The following is an 18723-nucleotide window of genomic DNA, read 5'->3' as shown; positions in this document are numbered from 1 at the left end:
CCCTGCTCCCTCATGCAGCCAGGCTGGACCCCACCCCTGCTCCCTCATGCAGCCAGGCTGGGGGCCGGGAGTCCAGGTGTTTCAACACCTCCTGCCTTACGCCCCCGGTGAGGGAGGGACAGAGAACGTAAGAGCACTGTCCCTCCAATACGGAGTGGGCATTGACAAAAGCTGTCTATGCAAGGCAGGCCTGCAGCCCCAGCCCCCAAGGGCACTGGGTGGGTCCTTAGCCAACAGAACAGGGATGGAGGTACACCAGCCACATCCTCACAGGTGATCAGCCGACCAGATGTGATGGGGATAGAAGGGTGATGCCTGGCATCCCTGCTCAGGCCAGGGACGGGACTGGTCTGGCTCCCACCCCACTTCTCAGGGGGACCTTGCCAGATCCGAACCTCAGTTTCCCCATCAGTAATGGTATGGGGGGGGGGCACTAGACGGGGGGGGGGGCAGAGGTTAAGCAGGCCTCCTCTGACTCTCAACCTGTCTTTATTTCGCTGATGTCAAGCCATGTTGCTTAAAAGTGAATCGATCAACATTTGAAAATGGGAGGTTTCCAGTCAAAATGAAGATTCCAGTTTCTCTTATAAAATTAAAGCCACCAACCCATAATCCTGAGAACAGCAGTTGTCCCAAGTCCCCACCCCGACCTACTCTCTCAGGTGGGTCTGCTTGCTCACGCAGGGGTGTATCTCACCAGGTCTGAAACTGTATGGGCTCAGGCAGTGAAAGGTATGTGTAGGAGCTTAGGGATCAACGTGTACTGTGGCCAGGACCCTCAGCCCAGATGTTACCAACACCTTAACTCCATCCTGTTTCAGCAGGAAGAGGTCGACCCTTCCACACGCTCAGATTTGGGGGTGAGGGCCCACCAGGAAGGAGGCTGTGATCCTGGCATGTGTCAACACCAAGCGGATCTCGCTCGGCTCAAAGCCAGGGCGCTCAAGCCAGGACCTGCCTCAAATGGGAATTTTGCTTTTGTAAAAAGGGCCATTATCATAACGGTCAAAATGGCAAACTAGACCTTCTCCTACTAAAAATATACCTACTGAATTCTGTATACAGATTTGCCAAGTTCACAGCTCACCTGTATGTATGGCATCCATAAACACAGGGTACAGATTTTTAGGGCACAGAGGACTTTATGTATATAACCCTGAGTATTAACACCTGTTCCCAATGTTACACACCTGGGCCGAAGGAATATGGCCTACCAAGTTCTAATGGTACTTCCTCCTGGGCTCATGTACCATCTGCCAAGCCCTGTGTGCTATTATGCCCAGGCCTCAGTAAATGCCCCCCCTCCCCAACACCAGCTATCCTGTGTCCAAAACGTGACCTCAAGCAGGGCCCACAGGTCAAGGTTCACCACAAGCCATGAGCTCCCAGTGCGAACTGTGCCACGGGGGGGGGGGTCCCCGTCTCCTGTCCACAGCTGTCCTCCATCAACTGCTGAGAAGCCGACTCTCCAGGCCTAAGTAATCCCTCCACGGCTGCAGCTGGGAACCTGGATGATGCCTGCAACCCAAGGAGGATGCTGAGGCCCAGAACCGGCTCTCACAGGGGCCAGGCTTCACCCTCGGGGACTGCAAAACCCAGCTCTTCCGGGTCACATGGTGAGATTCGGCCCAATCTGCCCTGGAGACCCACTGTGGGGGCCACAATCCCTCTGAGGAACAGGAGCTGGCTACATGAAGGACTTTCCTCCCCCCCGGGGGCCAAGGGTTGAGAGGTGCAGAGGGGAGCCCACTTTGCCAGAATAGGGTCAATAAAGGTCTGGGTTGCTGCTGGTGGGTAGAAGCACCCTCCCGGACCCCGCTCCGAGACGTCAAACCTTTAAACATCAGCTTTCCCTTCTTGGCACCCATTCCCCCGGCCAGTCCCATGGCATGCACGCAGCTGTTGGGGGGGCCCACTGCGTGTGGCATGACACCCCCAAGTGCACAGAGGGCCCCCGGCTGCACACACACATTGGCATGGACCCCCCCCCCCGACCCCCCACCACCAGACACAGCACGACGCGAGGGGCAACACGATGCCAGAAACCAGCTACCGGGTTAAAATGCACTAGGCCGTGCCCGGGGGACAGGCTCCCAGGCTCTGGCACCCCCAGTAAGGAAGCCCTCCAGTCGGATAAAATCTTGTAAGACCTTGTGGGCAAAAACTGCACAGTGAAGAAAGTCCATGTGCTCAGAAAGGAAAGGCCCAGACATCTATCTGATTTAAGCACAGCATCTCAGCCCTCGCCTCCGATCAATCAGGGAGCTCAAGCAGCGCTGACCAGACAGCCTCCTGAAGAGACCACCTATCCAAACGGGGCGCAGAGGCCGAGGGGGTGCCAGGCATTCCCCGGGGGCTGATCCCGAGCTTAGTTTTCTCCTCGGTTACAGGGGGACAGCCCACCATCCCCCACTCCCAAGGTGGCAGGGAGGGATCACGCAGTTCCGCAGCTTCAAGGATGCACGAGTTCCTGCTGAGAACTTGAGCTTCACTCATTCAACTTTGTATCTTCTGGGCTGGCAAGCGGTCTAGTGAATGAACAGTCCAACCCCAGCACTTCTAAGACGGTAACAAAGACGCAAAGATAAAGGCACTTGCGGAATTTCGCTACCAAGAACCAGCTACCAGAGGGCAGGCAGGCAGGGGCCCCCTAGGGGGGCCCGATTTCTCCCAACTAATGGTCAAATGGGGATAATCCCAAACTCACAGTCAGCCCTCCTCAAGGACAACGCAGCCCGTGCCACACGTCCTGAGAAGGCATCTGCACGACCCCCACCATGGGCTGGGAGGCCAGCTGGTGCCCTGGGCTCTGGCTCACCCCAGGACAGAAGACTCGGGGTCAACACGAAGCAGGCCCCTGCCCACCTCGCTTGGACACCTGGTCCTCCTCAGCTTGACACACAGACTTTCCTCCAGGACGGCTTAACCTGTCCAACGTCGATACCGCCCTGACCAAAAGCTCACCGATCGATTCCTTTTATTGCTGCCTGTGGCAACAGGCCGACCATCTGAGCGCAGGAAGGGCACCGCTGGGGGAGGGGCCACAAGCCGGCTGAGAAAAGGGGTGCATACACATGCGAGGTTTCGAGACCATGGCAGGCAGGGGAGGCTCCAGGACGAGCGTCTGGCGGCACCGGAGGGTCTGCAGGGGGTGATCTGGCATCTTGAGCCTTGGAGTCTTGGTGGGAAAAGTGGCTGCAGCCTCCGCACCCCATGGTACAGATGGAACACAGCTGGAGGGATGCCCCATACCGGGCTCTGGCAGCCCCCCAAGCCACTACGACATGCAACTCCTCCACCTGGAGGAACCGGTTCCAGGACTGGAAGGCTTGGCTGGAGCTCTAGACCGGCACAGAAGCCATCCATCCAAATTCGACTCTGCATTTGAAGCACACCCCCTCCCCGACCCCCCAGCCAACTTAGGAAAAGAGCTTGCAGCTCACCCGGGCCAGGTCAGGAGAATTACCTTCAGGATCGCATCCCTGGTTAAGACTGAGCTCAGAGCCATACAGCCACCCAGTCAGGTGAGGGGTTCCGGCTCACAGGGTGACCTCATCCAACTCTGGGGCAAAAGGGACAAACTTCGGTTTCCCAGGTAGGACCCCAATTCTCCTTAAAGAGCATCAGTCCACCTTCCCCAAGGGGAGAACTCCCTTACCCGCTGCCCACTCCCGGGCCAGCAGAAGGCACTCCTGGCTCAGTTCTGATTGCATACCATGGTCACCTGGGGTGGGGGTGGGGGTTATGAAATACAGATGTCCGGGCCCCTCTTCTAGAGACTGGGCTTAATTGGCCACAGGTCGGCCTGGGTGTTTCAAAGTTCCCCAGGTGATTCAAAAGTGCAGCCAAGAGCGAGCCCCCTCATCTGAAGGCTTCCTGCTTCCCCCCAACCTTCTTCAACTGTCACCCCCCCAAATCCCCCAAATCCCACTGGGGCCCACAGAGCCTCAAGTTCAACCAGATTGCCTCTCTTGCACAGATGCTTGCACACTCTTGGACCCCTCCCCCTAATCTGCAGCCCCCTTCCCTCCAGGCCTGGCCCCCCATCCCACGCTCCCCAGAGGCTGCTTTCACTTCCCCTGGCCCCACAGTTGCTTCCCCTCTGCACTTGGGAACATGCTCAAGGCATGAAGAAGGGAAGGGCAGGGAGGCTGGTCTCAGGGACCCCGGCAGGGGTGGGGGGGGCGGTGTTTGGAGCTGCCTGGAGAATCCCAGGCAGGGGGCAGCAGTCTGAGCAGACACGGGGCCAAGCACGGAGGCCGCGTGGTGTGGTCCTTAGGGGCCGAGGCCGAGAGACAAGTGGTGGTGGAGGAGAGAAGCTGCAGAGGCAGGATTAAAAGGCCCCTGGCGCGCGTTTTGGCAGGCGTGCAGAGGGCCGCTCTGGACGCGCTCCTGTGTTATCTGTCCCTGCACCTCCCAGCAGCGAGCGTCGGCTGGGTTCATAGGAGGCGCTCAATAAATTCTCATTGACAGGAACACTCTGAAACGTCACCTCCCGCCTGTGGCCTCGGCTGGGAGAAGGGCCAGCGTGGGGAAGTGAAGCCGGCAGCTGGGGGGCCCACGCTGCACTCCCAGAGAGGGAGAAATGAAAGCAAGACGGCCAGTCTCCAGCACAGTGGCCAAGCTGAAATGTCACCTGCAACACGGATCCCTGCAGGTTACGAACCAGCTCTCCCAGCACACCAGCCAAAGGGTGCAGGCGGCCTCACGCAGCCCTGTGGTTTGGAGGCTCCTTGTGTTGCCATAACAAAGATAATTAACGTGCTACCACCCAACCCCAGCCCAGTGTGGACTTCGAGTAACCCAAGCCGGGAATTCCAAGCCTTCAGATGGGGCCAGGAAAAACCGGCCTTGCTGGCTGACTCCACAAGCCCCTACGAGTCCCTGGGGCAAGAAAGAGAGGTAGCAGCCAGGTCTTAGTCACCTGCATTCTTCTGGAAAAGTAGGAGCCACCAGCACCCACCCCTCAGGTAGGGGCACAGAGCGGAGAGGCCCCTCCTTCTCCAGAGCCAGGGAGGGCGACATCATCTGCCCAAGGGGTCAAGGGCAGTTAGGGACTAAGTGAGCCCGGGATGGAGAGGGCTCAGGTTTGGAGGTGCAGGACTCAGGTCTGCCACCGAGTGGCGCTGTGTAGATTTCGTGCTGGTGCCTCTGGCCTGAGATGCTGAACCCAGGGGCAGGCGCCTTCTGCTTTGAAACCACAAGGCTCTATGGGATCTTCCCAGAGACAGGGAAATTACTGACAGCCCGAGGCGATGGTTTTGCAAAGACCCCTGGACATTCCAGAGGGGTCCCCTTCTTGCTGTCAGCTCTGGTGTTGACCCCCATGCCCCTGTGACTGTGAGTCTGTGTGCCCACCCGTCAGGGAACTGGTTCTCAGCCCCAGTCTGTACATTAGGATCACCTAGGGGGTAACTTCAAGCATTCTCTAGCCTAGGGCCAGGAACCCAGAGGCTGTGGCTTCACTGGGTCTGGGGAGACCAGGCCACTAGCCATTTTACAAAACCAACCTTGGGAAGCTATAATAAACCCTTTTCAACTTTGACAAGCCAAGATTCTGAAAGCTGTCCCCAACAGGTCAGGGCCTGCACCGAAGGGCAGCCTGTTGCCTTGTTTGGAGCCTGGCCCCACAGATAGGCCGGTGGCCTGGAAGCAGGATGGGCCTCCCGACTTCCCCTCCCAAGGTGGGACTGACCGTGGCTCGCAGCCCCAGCTGCTCACCAGCTCCAGACTCACAGGTACCCAAGGTTCACGGAAAGAAACTCTCCAAACCCACCTTCCCCCTTCCTTGCTGGGCCGCCTACTCCTGCCTCGAGACAAAATGACAAAAAGCAACCCAGCACCAGCCATCAGGTGCCTCCCCAACCCCTTCACCCAGGGGTCAGGCCCGTGCCCATCCCGACTGCCCAAAACTATCAGTGCAACTGCTTTCGCAGGGCCAGGCCCACCAGCTTCCTCGTCCACCCCGGCGGGGTGGAGACTCCCCTGTGCGGCAGGCAGCTGGGATGACACACAGCCTGCCAGTCGGAGCCTGCACCCAGGGCCCCCTCACCTGCGGCGTGGCCTGGCTGAGTCAGGCGGCAGCCCGGGCCTCAGGTTCCACCATCCGCGCGGGTGGAGGGGGTCTGTAAACACAGGGTGAGCAACTTTTACGTGCCCCAAGCTTAAGTAACGCTGAAGGAGATCCAGAAACAGGCCCATCACCTGGGGTTTCCCACCGCCCTCCTGCTCTCCAGTACTTGTCGCAGAGAGCATAGAATCCCAGGGGAGAGGAGCCAGTAGGCCAACCAGGCCAAGCACCCCACCAGCACCTTCTGGCCCACCCACCCGCCTCCTAGCAATCGGCTTAGGCAGGGAGATTCCCACCCAGAGTAGCCGCGCCTTTGTTCAAGTGCCTTCAGAAAAGGAGTCCTTTTTTCATCTGGTGGTCTTGCTTTTTGTTTCCAAACCCCAACCTGTGTGGGCCCCAGATAAGGCACCGCAGGGGTTAACAAGGGTTTAAGGTATTTTAGATGCACTTTGCAGACAAAGGCTAGTTTACAAAACAACAGCCCAATGGACTCAACTCACGGCCAGTAGCCAGCACCCAGCTGGGGGCCAGCAGGTGCTTCCCCAAGCACACAGTCCTTCAAACTTAGAGCTGGAACGTCTGGCAAGGGGCCCCCGGACCCATCAAGTCGGGTGGGGGGAGGCCTCGGGCGTCTCTTCCCCCCAACCCAGAGAGCCCCCTTCTCCCCCACAACCTCCACGGGCAGCCTCCACTGCACACTTCTAAGTGGTCCCCTCGACCCCACCCGGAGCTGCGGAGGGCGAGCCCAACTCCCGCTCCGCCTCCACGAAGAAAATTTAATTAGCCTGCTGGAGAGGCGGGCGGGCGGGCGGCCGAGGAGGTGTCTCTGGTGCTGCAATATAATTGAATCGGCTCCACTCGGTCGGGCCACTCGACGCCCATCAGCGCGGCCGCGGGCCCGGGAGGGCTGGGGGCGGGGAGGCGCATCCAGGCGGAGCAGGAAGCGCTGGGGAGGGAAAAGGGCAGCGCGAGTGGGGGGCGGTGGAGGCAGTCACCCTCCCACCTCCGAGGCTGGGGCAGCCATCTTCGGCAGGAGGAGGGGTAGGGGCACCGCTCCAACGGGGGCAGGGGGTGGGGGAGAGGAGGGAGGAGAGAAGCAGCGGAGCCCCGGGCGCGCCCTTGGGAAGCGGGGCGTGGGGGTCGGAGACCCGGGAGCCTGCAGCCCCGCCCTCCCGGCGGTCTACCCCGCTCCGAGGGGAGGGGAGGGGAGCAAGACAAAAACCCTCACCGCGCGGCCCCAGCCGGCGAGCTCCTCCGCACCCCCCCCCCCGCCCGGCCTGCTGGCCCGCCCCAGCCGCCGCCAGCACCTGCCGCGGGGGTGCACGGCCGCCCCCTCGCTCCCGCCGCCGCCGCAAAGTTTTTGCCCCGGCTCCGGAGCGTCGACAGCTCGCCCAGAGCCCCCCAGTTTCCCACTGCCCCCTTCACGCCCGCGCGCACTTACACGCCCCTCTCTGGACGCGGCCACAGAGCCCGAACCCCGCGGCGGCCTGTGTCCCCGCCCCGGACCAGGCCGCCCCGGCTGCGACCCGCGAGGGCGGGGGGGGGAACGGGAGGAGGCCTCTGCTTGCCGGCCCGCCCGCTCGGCTCTTATCGCCGCTCGCACTCCGGGGGAAGTTGCCCGGGAGCCGTTGGCGGCCGCCCCCGCGGAACCCGCGAACTTGGATGAGGAGGAGGCGCGGTGGGCGTGGGGGGTGTACGAAGACCACCTCCCCCCGCCCCCGCCCGGCGCGCTCACCTTTCATGCCAGGGCCCCGCAGCTCCGCCTCGGCTGACACATGCTGGAGCCACTGTCGCCCAGTGTTTGTCTAAACTGCTTATCTCACCCGGGGCTGCGCGGCGGCGGCGGCGGCGGCTCGGGCCCGCTGGGGAGGTGGAGCTTCCGGGGCCCCGGCCAAGAAACACCTGCTGCTGTCGCCGCCGCCGAGGACACACCCAAGCGCAACGCCGCCCACTCCCGGGCCACTGGCTCGCTCCCGGCTCCCTGACCTCAGCCAGCGGGAGGTGTCGGGTTTCAGCCGCAAACACACACGCGCGCGCGCACGGACAGGCGCCCGGGTACACCCGCGCGGGCACAGGCCCCTCCCCAGCCCGCTTGGCCAGGTGAGCCGAGGACACCAGCAGGTAGGGGAAGTGTTACCCTCGGGTTCCTGGGGGCCCCTGGCTTGACTGCTCAGGGGTCCCAGATAGAATGGTGTCCACAACCGGCCACTTAATTCCAAAAGTAGGGAGCAGTGGCTTCCAACACGACCGCCACGCGAGCAGAGCCCTTGAAGGTCTCGCGACCGCCGCGTCCCCGGTGCCTGCAACCGTGTCTGGCCCAAAGAAGGCCCGATAAAGAGCGGATAAACTCACGTGTTCTAGGGGCCTTTGAGAGGGTAACTTTTTTGGAGCTGGTGTGCGAGTCGGCGGCGGCGCAGGTTGGGGTCCGGGGGCAACTCCAGGTCGGCTGTGTCCATTTATCCTCCCTACCCCAACGCACAAGACTCGTGACCGTACTGCCCCAACTTGAAAGGGCTAAACGTGAAAAACGCGAGCCTCTGCGCCTTACTGCCAAAATTCTAGGAACTACCCCCTCCCGTTGTTCTAAGTAACTTTAGGGAAGGCCACATTCGGGGGGCAGGAGGGTAGTTCTTTAAAGAACCCACGTCTCAGAGGCTGGAAAGTCCACGGAGGCGCCGCTCCACCAGGGGGATCATTAAGTAGCTGGGGTTGCGGTCAGAGGCGAGGCCGCCCGCCTCCAGAAACTGGCACTACCCACTGGGCCTCCGGCCCCGGCGCAGCGCCTCCCCATTCCTGGCACCCCCCACCCACCCACCCACCCTACCTCACCCAGGCACTTGACAGACTGGAATGACTCAGGAAGCGTCCTGAAATTCCTGGGCACCCACAGGCTGCAAGGCGAAGGACTGCGAGCCCCAGCCTTCCCCCCCCACCCCCCCTCCGCCCCGCCCCCACCGCCGGCGGGCGCCGACAACCGGCCGGGAGCCCACCCCCCGCGCCGCCTGCGTCTCCAGGAAGCGCCGGGTTAATGGGGCACGCCTCGCCCGACGCCCCTGGCCTCGAAGCATTCCGGCGCCCCGGGGTCTGACCCCGCGCGCGTCCCAAGCTCCCGGCAGTGTTGCGATGCCCCAGGGTCTCTCCCTGTACCTTCTCTTTTGGAAAACTCTAATCCACAGCTTTCGTACTTTTGAGCCTGGAGGCAAACTAGTACCCCCACCCCCAGGCGGCCGCCCCAGCGTCGCGCTGTGGGTTTCAACTTTCGGATCCAGGTGCCAGCCCGCGCTTCTGCCAGCCCCAAACCTGCCCCAGGACATGCCCGCGCCGCGCTTGGCAGGCGCGCACGCCGCCATCCCCGCGGGCCCAGCCTCCCCCGCCTTCCTCCCTCCCTCCCCCTCCCCCTCCCTCCCCGCGCCAGCCCGGATTGCGATGGGAGGGAGCGCTGGGCGCCTGCCACCCCCCATCCATCTGTTCCAGATGACGCTGGCGGGCCTGGAGCATTCGGGGCCCGCGCCAGCGGGGAGCCGAACCCGCCTATGTGCTCGCTGCGGGGCGAGGGGCAGGGCCCCGAGGGCGCCCCCAAGCCACCCCCCCGCGTCCACCTTCGACCTAGCGCCAGCTGAGGCCCACGGAGTGGGGGCGCACGCGGGTCGCCACCCCCGCCTTGCACAAGGCTCCTCCTGGCCGACCACAAACGAAAAGGGAAACGGACCCGCGAGGCCCGGCCAAGGGCCGTTACTGGCTCCTACCTGCGGGCGCCGGCCGGTCCTGACACCGCGCGGGAGGGGCGCTTCCCCGTCGCCACCCGCCGCCTCTGGGCCGCGCCCTCCCTCCTGCGGGCGTCAGCCCTCGCGCGACACTTGACGCACCGCACAGTGTGTCCGCAGCACGGCCTCCGGTGATTTATAGCGAGCAATGGCCGGCAGATTCACCGCGGCCCAGGCGGCCAGGACGCGGGGGGGAGGGGATGCCTCCATCCCCGCCAGGACACCCAGGCGGGGGCAGGGAAGGGAGGAGTCAGGAGGGAACTCAACAACAGGCCTAGGGCCTTAAAAACAAAATTAAACACCTCTGGGGCGGTTCCAACCCTTTCCCACCTGAATTTAAGGCTGCGGGGGAGGCGGGGAGGGGAGGGGAATAACATGCAAATGAGAAATCCGCACCTGGCCGGGAGTCTCCTCCCAGGTTGGACTTCCAGGTCCTCCGAGGCCGGCCTCCAAATAACCTCCTACCCGGACTGAAACCAAGCTCCCACTTACTTCCCTTCAACCCTGGGAGACCCTGGGGAGGGAGGGGGATCAAGTTCTTCCACCTGTTTGAAGGGGACCGCAGCAGCTAAACAAAAATTGGTACGATGGCCAGATCACCATGCAAATTTGGCTGATTTTTAGAGTTGGCAGATCCATCCCTGGTAGACATCGGGTTCCATCGGAGTGCGAGACGGGTGGTCTGATCCCGTTTCACAGATGAGGAAGTTGGGGCCGAAAGTCGCTCGAGGTCACGTGGGCACTGCTGCAGTGGGGGCCGTACGTAGTGCTGCTCACACCCGGAGTCTCCCCGGCCCGGCGCTGCCGCGGAGGCAAGCGGGGGACGCTGCAGGAAACCGCTGCGACCACCGGGGGGCAGCAGCGAGCTGGCGGAGTGTGGTTGGGTTTGGTTGTGCTGGCGGCCGCCAGGCGGGCTGGCACGAGGGAGATGGATGACACTCACTGTCAGTGAGCCCAGCTCGAGGAAATTAGTAATCCGGGAGCACGGCCTCCGAGTTTAAGGGTGGGAATTGCTCTCCTGCAGCCCGCACTCCTCGCTAACGAGGTTTGTAGCTTGACTCCTAATTTCCCGCCACTCGGGGCTCAGGCTGGCGGTCCTCCATTTCCCTCCAGGCGCTTTCTTTCTCTTTCCTCCTCAGCGGCTCCCACCGCACAGCCTTCCTGGGCAAAGTGCTGCCTCCCTGGACCTCCTCTCCCTCATTCCCATTTGCCCGGAAACAGAAGGCAGAGACAAAAGGTTCAGGGTAAAAGGGCAAGGTGCCAGAGCCAGTCCTACAGCGGCGATGTGGGGACACCTCCAGGAGCAGGGACACCTGCCCGGACACTGTACGCCAGGGGCAACAGGATGCAGATGCGAGCTTGCCTGCACCCACCCGCACACCCCTGCCAATCCGGCGGCCCTCACCTGGCTCTGAACACCTACTCTGCTGGATCCCTGCAAATCCAGCCCTGCCTCCATAAGCCTGGAACCTGTGAAACCCTGTACTGCCAAAACGATGAAAAAGCCGGCTGTCAAAGATAAGCCCCAGGGGCCCCTTAAACCTACCCGCCCCTCAGAGGCTAGCAACTGAGAAGGGGGTCCATGATGGAGAGGCCCAGGAGGGATCCGCTGGAAAGAAAGGGGTGCCAACCACGAAGGTGGGCAGTCAACAAACACACCGCGCCCCAGCTCTGCTGCACTAGCCTTCCCAGATACAGAACCGGAAGTACCAGGTCCACCTGCACTGACAGCACTGACATGCTGTCAGCATGTCGCCCTAAGGGACCAGGCAACAGACACCAGCGGCAAGGTGCGGACAGAGGGGGCTTCAGGACAGCAAGGAACTGGGAAGCCACGAGGGTGGGTTGGCAACTTAGCCCACCACCACCATGCGTGTGCCTAGCTGGGCCAGGTGAGGTTCCCAGGAGTGTAGGCACCGAGTCTAGCACAGAGGCCAGCCCCTGGTCTGTGGTGGCCCCTTGACACCATGGAGGGAATCCTGCATCCTTGTGGGATCAGCGGGAAGCACAAGTGGTTTAACAGTGCCCTGGGCCCTGATCAGAGGCTCCCAGCACACAGGGACACCACCACTGTCACATGGCTGCAGGCCCTTCATTCAGCACCTGTATCAGCACCGAAGCGTCAGGGACCTGGATGGCGTTGTGGGTGGGAAGGGAGTATGGCTTTTGCCATTTACCAAACACCCAACATGTGCCAAGACAGCTCAACCTGGGTCTTGTAAGGTGGGCCGTGTGACCCCCATTACAAAGCCTGGCTAGGAGACCAGAGGAAGTTAATTAACTTGCCTAGGGTACACAGATTCGATCCAAGCCTGATCCAGAGCCTGGCTGTCTGTCTATACCTGGCAGCCTGTGTCTGTGATTACCTGCTGCAGACACACCTGGGGGGTTGGGGCTGTCCCTCACCCACAGCCTGGTATCTGGGGATTTGTGCAGCCTCTCAGCATGAGTGGTCTACCCTCTCCAAGGCGACCAGCCCAGGGGTGTCACATGCATAGTCCCCCCAGCCCCCAGGTGCCCCCTCCATCTACAGCCTGCCCTGTGGCCAGACCCCCACCCCCCACTTTTTATACACCAAAGTCCTCTTTCTCTTTCTAGCCAGCACTGCCCAGGAACCTCTCCCTCCTTCAAAGCTGGGCTCAAATCTTATCTCTTCCAAGGATTTTCCCATCCCCGCCCCTGGAATTCATCCCTCCAGGCACTGGGTCCCACAGTGCAGTGGGTCTTAGACAAAGTGGGGAGGGAGGTCTGTGCGTGAGAAATACAGATCTCCAGGCCACGCTTCGGAACCTCCTTCTGGGCCAGGAGGGAGCATCCTTAACACACTGGGAGAGGGGGTGTCGGGTTTCCAGGTGGTGGTTGGAGCCCCAGGCTCCCTCCCCTATCCCGCAAGGCAGCCTGGAGGGCAGAGGGGCTCCCTGTAACCGTTACACAGCCCCAGCCCCCAGGCACACTCCTGCGCTCAGACTTCAGGCAGATTTGCTGAATGGGTAAATGGAGGCAGAGGCTGGTGAGGGAAGGAAGCATCCCAGCCCGTTGGCCCTGCTGAGGGCGGAGCCAGCTCCCCTCCCCCGGGGGAGCGGTGCTGGGGGGGACCACGCGCCCGCGCCCTCTCAGCCGGCTCCCCGGGGGCCAAGGTCACCTGCAGGGAAGCAGTAAGGGTTAAAGCCCGTGGGTTCCCTTGGCCGAGGGGACAGCACTTTGCCTCTTAACCCGGGCTGCCCCAGCACTTCCTGCCCTTCCGCCAGCCTCCAAGCTGCACTCGGCACACAGCTGCACTCCCTTACAATCAGTTAACAGCTGTTTTGCATAGATTTTCAATTCTAATTGCCTCGCTTTGTGAGCGCCGCCGAGCCCCGGTGAATGGGGAAGCCGCCGCGCGGCTAGGAAGCAGGCGGGGAGGGAACACTCGACGGGGACTAAAAGGAAGCCAGTGTGCGCGGGGCGGGCTGCCTTTATTTCTTTTAAATAAGAAAAGAACACCCCTGCCACTAACGGCCCCCACCCCAGCTCCAGCCTCTCCCTCCCGAGCCTGCAGTCCGAAAGCAGCGCCCGCCCCCCCCGCGGCCCCGGTCTCCCGGGGGCGGCTTGCAGCCCCGCCCCGCCCCGCCCCGCCGCGGGAGCCGCGCCCCTCCCCCAGCCCCCAGGCTCCGCGGTACCCAGATATGGGAAGCTAATTGGACAATAAAGTTGAGCTGCAAGGAAACGCGCTCTCTGGAGACAGCTGGCATCTATAAAAGAGAAATATTTGCATTTAAAACCTTTAAACTTTATATGGCGGGGCCAGGCCAAGGCGGGGGGGGGGGCAGCGACTCCTGGGGGTCCGGGGGCTTTTCTGCCACCAATGACTGCCCACCCCACCCCGAGGGCCCCCCACTACCTTTAAGATGCCAGTCGGCCAACGCTCGCCTGGGTGGCCGAGCTGCGGGGTTAAGCACAGACCCTCCTGGCTCTAACACCCACTGGGGAGCTCGGCATTCCCTCCCCCAGCTGAGCGCCAGGGGCCAAGGTCCCCCACCCTCGGGTGAACCGCTGCCCCTCCCCCAGCCACCTGGGCAGAGCCTCAGGCCCCGCTCCACAACCTGTCCCTCCCCCTGGCCGCTGGATGAGGGAGGGAAGCGCCCCCCACCCTGCCACTTCCGGCAAGAGACGCTTTGCAGCGAGGAGCCCCCAAGGGTGGCACAGCTGTGCGAGGGCACCTGACCCCTTCCGCATTCAGAGCCCTCTCGGGTGGCACCACCCCACCACCCAGATGAGGAAATGGAGGTGCAGAGACTTCACCCCACTTTCCAGGGGTGCCCAGGGCAGCACCTCCTCCACACTGCTGTCTGGGGGGGGCGGGCTTCATTTTTCTGGCTTGCCTACTTCCCATTTTTCACATTTGAGAGCAACCTGGCCACATTTTCCTACTGTCAACATCTGTGATGTAAATCAGGAGAGAATATGTTCCTGAGTGGTCTTATTTTAGCAGGCTTTTAGGAAATCACAGGGCACTCAGGATCTCCAGCTCCGAAGCCCGTCTACCTGGAAGGCCTGCGCCCGTGGGACAGGTGTGTGCTGCCAGGCTCTGCCTTCCAGGGCAGGAGCTGGAGCTTCTGGGGCGGGGGCGGCCCCAGAAAGGTGGCCGACGATGTGAATTAAGCAAAAACACAAACACCAGAAACATGCCCCCCGTCCCGTTGACAGCAGCGTCAGGCGGCGCGTTCTCCTCGTGCCCTCCTTTCCCACCAGGAGCAGCGCTGCCTGGACTCCTGGGCCACCAGTGTCCCAGCTGGGCATTCAAGGCCCCAGATCAGCGGTCTTTCCAACGTCGCCTCCCTCTTGAGCCCCTTGCCTGCTTCCACACCCCCAGCAGGTTTTTCCACTCTCTCTTTCTAAACATAACCCTCTGGCTATCTTTGTGTTAACCTCATTCAATGATCAAACGAAGAGCAAACTGCTGAGGGGCTGAGACCCTGAGGCAGCAGATGCAGTGGCCTAAATAAGCCTGCAGGACCATAGGCCACCTCGCCCTGCAGTACTGGGGCCTGCTGGTGACGGGCGAGCAATGCACCCCTTTCCCACCGCTTTAGTGATGCCTCAGCAGGATAATAAACTACAAGGAGCCTTGCACAGTGCCTGGGACACAGGCGCAGCTCAACACAACTGCTTACAGGGGGTGTGAGGAAGAAACCGGTGCAAGGGCAGCTGCAAAGGAGAAGTCTTACGAGGAAGCGCTCAGACCTGGGACGGGCAGGAGAGCGCGCCGGCTCCGGCTGGGGGCTGTCAGGCCTGGAGGGGAGGGGGCACCGGCCCGGCGTGCTCTCTCTTGCAGGCCCTGGCAGGAAGGGCCCCCCCCCTTTGCCCACAGGCAGGAAGAGTCCTTCGGGAGCCCCATAATCACGCACCACGCCCCCCGTGCTGGTCTCAGGGTCAGTCCTGCTGGCGGGCCTCCTGCATGGTCTATACAACCAGGTTGGAGGGTGGAGACCATCAGGCCACCCAAGTCTCTTGGTTTTGCCATTTTTTTGACGTTGGCAGCACCTACTCAGCACTTCCTTCCCAGAGATGCATCTTTAAAAATCCCCTGAGCTGGGGGACCGCGTTAAGTGTCTGCCCTTGGCTCGGGTCATGATCTCGGGGGTCCTGGGATGGGAGCCCCGCATTGGGCTCCCTGCTCCGCGGGGGGTCTGCTTCTCCCTCTCCTTCTGCCTCTGCCCCCTACTGGTGCTCGCTCACTCTCTCAAATAAATAAAATCCTTAAAATAAAAAAAAACCCCGACGCACCCAAATGTCCCCCCACAGATGAGTGGATGAACAAATGTGGTCTAGCCACACACAGGAGTATTATCCAGCCACAAAAAGGAGCAGAGTCCAGATGCAGGCTACAGCGGGGTGTCTCCCGGGAAGGGGGGGGAGACACGTCCGCATCACACTGGACACGAATGTCCCAGGCGGTGGCGTTCATTAAAGGCCAGAAGGTGCAAACGACCTAAATGTCCATCAACTGACGAGTGGATAGTGAAAATCCATGGGCTAGCCACACCCTGGAATATTACTCGGCCATACAAAGGAGGATGGACTGACACGTAATCCAACAGGGATGCACTTTGAAGGCAGCATGCTGGGGGACAGAAGCCGGTCCCAAAGGGCCACATCTCGTGTGACTCCACCCGCAGGAAATCCAAATAGGTAAAGACACAGAGACATGAAGTCCTTCACTCATTGCCAGGGCCTGGGGGAGAGGGAACAGGGAGTGTGTGCTCATGGGGATAGGGTTTCCTTTTGGGGAGGAAAAAACGTTTTGGACCAAGAAAGAGGTGGCAGTTATACAGCTTGGTGAATGTATTCAACGCTTCTGAAGGGTTTGAATGTTTAATTCTGGGGGCGCCTGGGTGGCTCAGTCGTTAAGCGTCTGCCTTCGGCTCAGGTCGTGATGCCGAGGTCCTAGGATCGAGGCCCGCATCGGGCTCCCTGCTCCGTGGGAAGCCTGCTTCTCCCTCTCCCAGTCCCCCTGCTTGCATTCCTGCTCTCACTCTCTCTCTGTCATATAAATAAATAAGATCTTAATTAAAAAATAAAATGTCTAATTCTGGGGCGCCTGGGTGGCTCAGTCGTTAAGCGTCTGCCTTCGGCTCAGGTCATGGTCCCAGGGTCCTGGGATCGAGCCCCGCCTCGGGCTCCCTGCTTGGCAGGAAGCCTGCTTCCCCCTCTCCCACTCCCCCTGCTTGTGTTCCCTCTCTCACTGTGTCTGTCTCTCTCTGTCAAATAAATAAAATCTTAAAAAAAAAAAAAGTTTAATTCTACGTTATATGAATTCTACCTCAGTTTTACAAAAAGATCCGAGCTAAGGGCCCCTTGCTTGTTCTGGGGGGTGGGGGGTGCAGGGTCCAGCCTGCAGTTTGTGGAGAGCCCCCAAGCGGAACCCCCCCCCCCCCCCCCCTCCCGGCCAGGGAGACAGGCAATCCCTGGAAACTCCCTTTCCCCCGGTAATTCCAGAGAAACCAGTGCTGTTCAAGATTATCTTGCTCCCAGGGCATTTTCCCACCCCCAGCCTCCGACCCCCTCGCACACACACACATCAGAGCTGTCTCCGTAGGCCCGGCCTCCGAGCCCTCAAGGTGGGCGGGGGTGAATGCACAGTGCTCTGTTCTGCCTTATCAACAGTTCTGAGCTCCACGGGGAGGGCAGGCCTTGGTCATGACATGGAAAGGCACATACCTGTCTCAGAACAGGCTCCTGCCACCTGGCCACACCCGGCTGGAAGGCGGCCAGCTGCGATCTGGGCAGGCCTGGGGGACCAGGGAAGCTAGGCCCACTGCAGGTCACTGTGGCAGGGGGGCCCTCCAGTCCGGGACCCCTGACCTGAGGCCAGTGTGGGCCCTTACCGTGGAGCGGTAAGAGCACTCCCATAACCCACATACCTAACCGCAGGAGCAGCCCATTTCCTCCCTCTGCGCCTGCACGCCCAGTGGACACAGAAATCTGGGTGGTTCCCTCAGCAGCTTCTCAGGAACAGCCCTTCTTTGTAAAAATTAACTAGCCGCCCTTGCGCTGAGTGAGGGGTTTTCCTCTCTCTGGCCAGTCGGTTCATTGGACGATGCACCTGGACCCCCACCCAGCCCCCCATGCAGGCAGGCCACAGGCCCAGGAGAGCACCGGGAGAGAGGCCCTGGGACCTTGAGTCATCCTGAGTCCCAGACAGATCTGGGTGGGCCCAGCCACTTGACTCTGCTCAGCAACAGACCAGGTCATGTTCTAGAATCCCCGCCTGGCCAAGGTCCACAGGGTCTCCATTAATACCCACACCCACTCCTAAGGGATCCTCAGAAACTTACTTCAGGGTGTCCATTCCCCAATTTTCTGTGCATGTTTGAAACCCTTCAGAGTTCTTTAAGGATCAAATCGCCCTGAAGAATCGACACCTCCTTCTCTGAATTTGCCCACAGACGCGCAGCTCCCAGGGCCTTCAACCCTCCCCCGTGGTGAGGGGGGATGGGGGGCGCTGCTAACCTGCCCGGCAGCAGCTAGGGTTTGCCCAGGGTTTGCTGAGCACCTACTGCGTGTCAAGCACGTTGCTCCTGGGGCAGGAGGCTGAGCTGGGGTGAACCCCGCACCCTCCCCTTGGATTGCTCTGCATCTCCCCTCCCCCAACCTTCCGGGATGTCAGCGCCTGACAAATTTCTGGATTAATTAATCTACTGCCTGTCATTAAAATCCCAAGCTGTCACCGGGACAATAAAATCCCAGTTGCCCTTACCGCCAGCCAACTGGACAAGCAACGCACACAGACACCAAGACCTGATGTGAGCAGAGGACCAACCTGACCCTCCCGCCCCCGGGGGCGGGAGAGGGGGCCCGCTGCTCGTACAAGAGGTCAAGGCCAGGGCTTGGTCTCCACTGGCCCCCGGCCATTCGGCCACGCACTCCAGCTCTTGTTGTAGTTATGTCTTTATAATTCGGTCTCACAAATGAAAATAATCAAAGAGAAAGGATTACACTGAAGTTGTCATTTTCACAGCTGGAAGCTGCTGGTGCCAAGGCCGTGGTCCTCAGCCGCCTCTGGGTGCCCACAGCAGCCCCCCCAGAAGATGGGAGGCGCCGCCGCACTGTCCTCCCGTCTGAATTTCTACCTGCGGGCACCAAGAAGGGCCTTCACGTTTCGTCCTGGGTGGCCCTTCCAGCCCCAGTCTGCAATGCTCCCATCCTGAGACACCCTGTTCCCAAGCTCTGGCCTCCCACCTGGGCCTCCACCTGCCACCAAAGGCCGCTCTGCCTGCCTCGCCTCCCCTGCCTCCCCCAACTCTCAACCCGGGCGTCTCCCTGTCACCCAGCGCCCTCCCCACCACCTCCTCCAGCCTCCCACCCCTCTGACCCCCCCCTCCTGCTTTGGGTCTCCACCTTCACCTT

At 61.1% G+C, this 18723-nt stretch overlaps 1 protein-coding gene across 13 annotated transcripts in view; it reads right to left on the bottom strand.

Annotated features, from left to right (window-relative positions):
* GSE1 (Gse1 coiled-coil protein) overlaps positions 1-18723 on the bottom strand; it is a 398424-nt gene that overhangs the window by 44311 nt on the left and 335390 nt on the right. For 2 of the 13 annotated variants that reach the window (XM_025860294.2, XM_073882355.1), the window contains exon 1: positions 7806-8119. The exons of 10 other annotated variants lie outside the window; for them this stretch is intronic. In XM_025860294.2, coding sequence (XP_025716079.1) covers positions 7806-7812 — 7 coding nt within the window. In that variant the 5' untranslated portion in view covers positions 7813-8119. Of the gene's footprint in view, positions 1-7805; positions 8120-8422; positions 8517-18723 lie in introns of those variants that run through there. One more of the 13 variants, XM_073882354.1, reaches the window with a different exon arrangement.

The sequence above is a fragment of the Callorhinus ursinus genome, unplaced genomic scaffold, assembly GCF_003265705.2.
Source record: "Callorhinus ursinus isolate GAN/ISIS: 27379988/994484 unplaced genomic scaffold, GSC_fseal_2.0 scaffold46, whole genome shotgun sequence".
NCBI classification, from domain to species: Eukaryota; Metazoa; Chordata; class Mammalia; order Carnivora; family Otariidae; genus Callorhinus; species Callorhinus ursinus.
The sequence above is the reverse complement of the archived record's forward strand: the minus strand, read 5'-3'. Positions and strand labels throughout refer to the sequence as shown.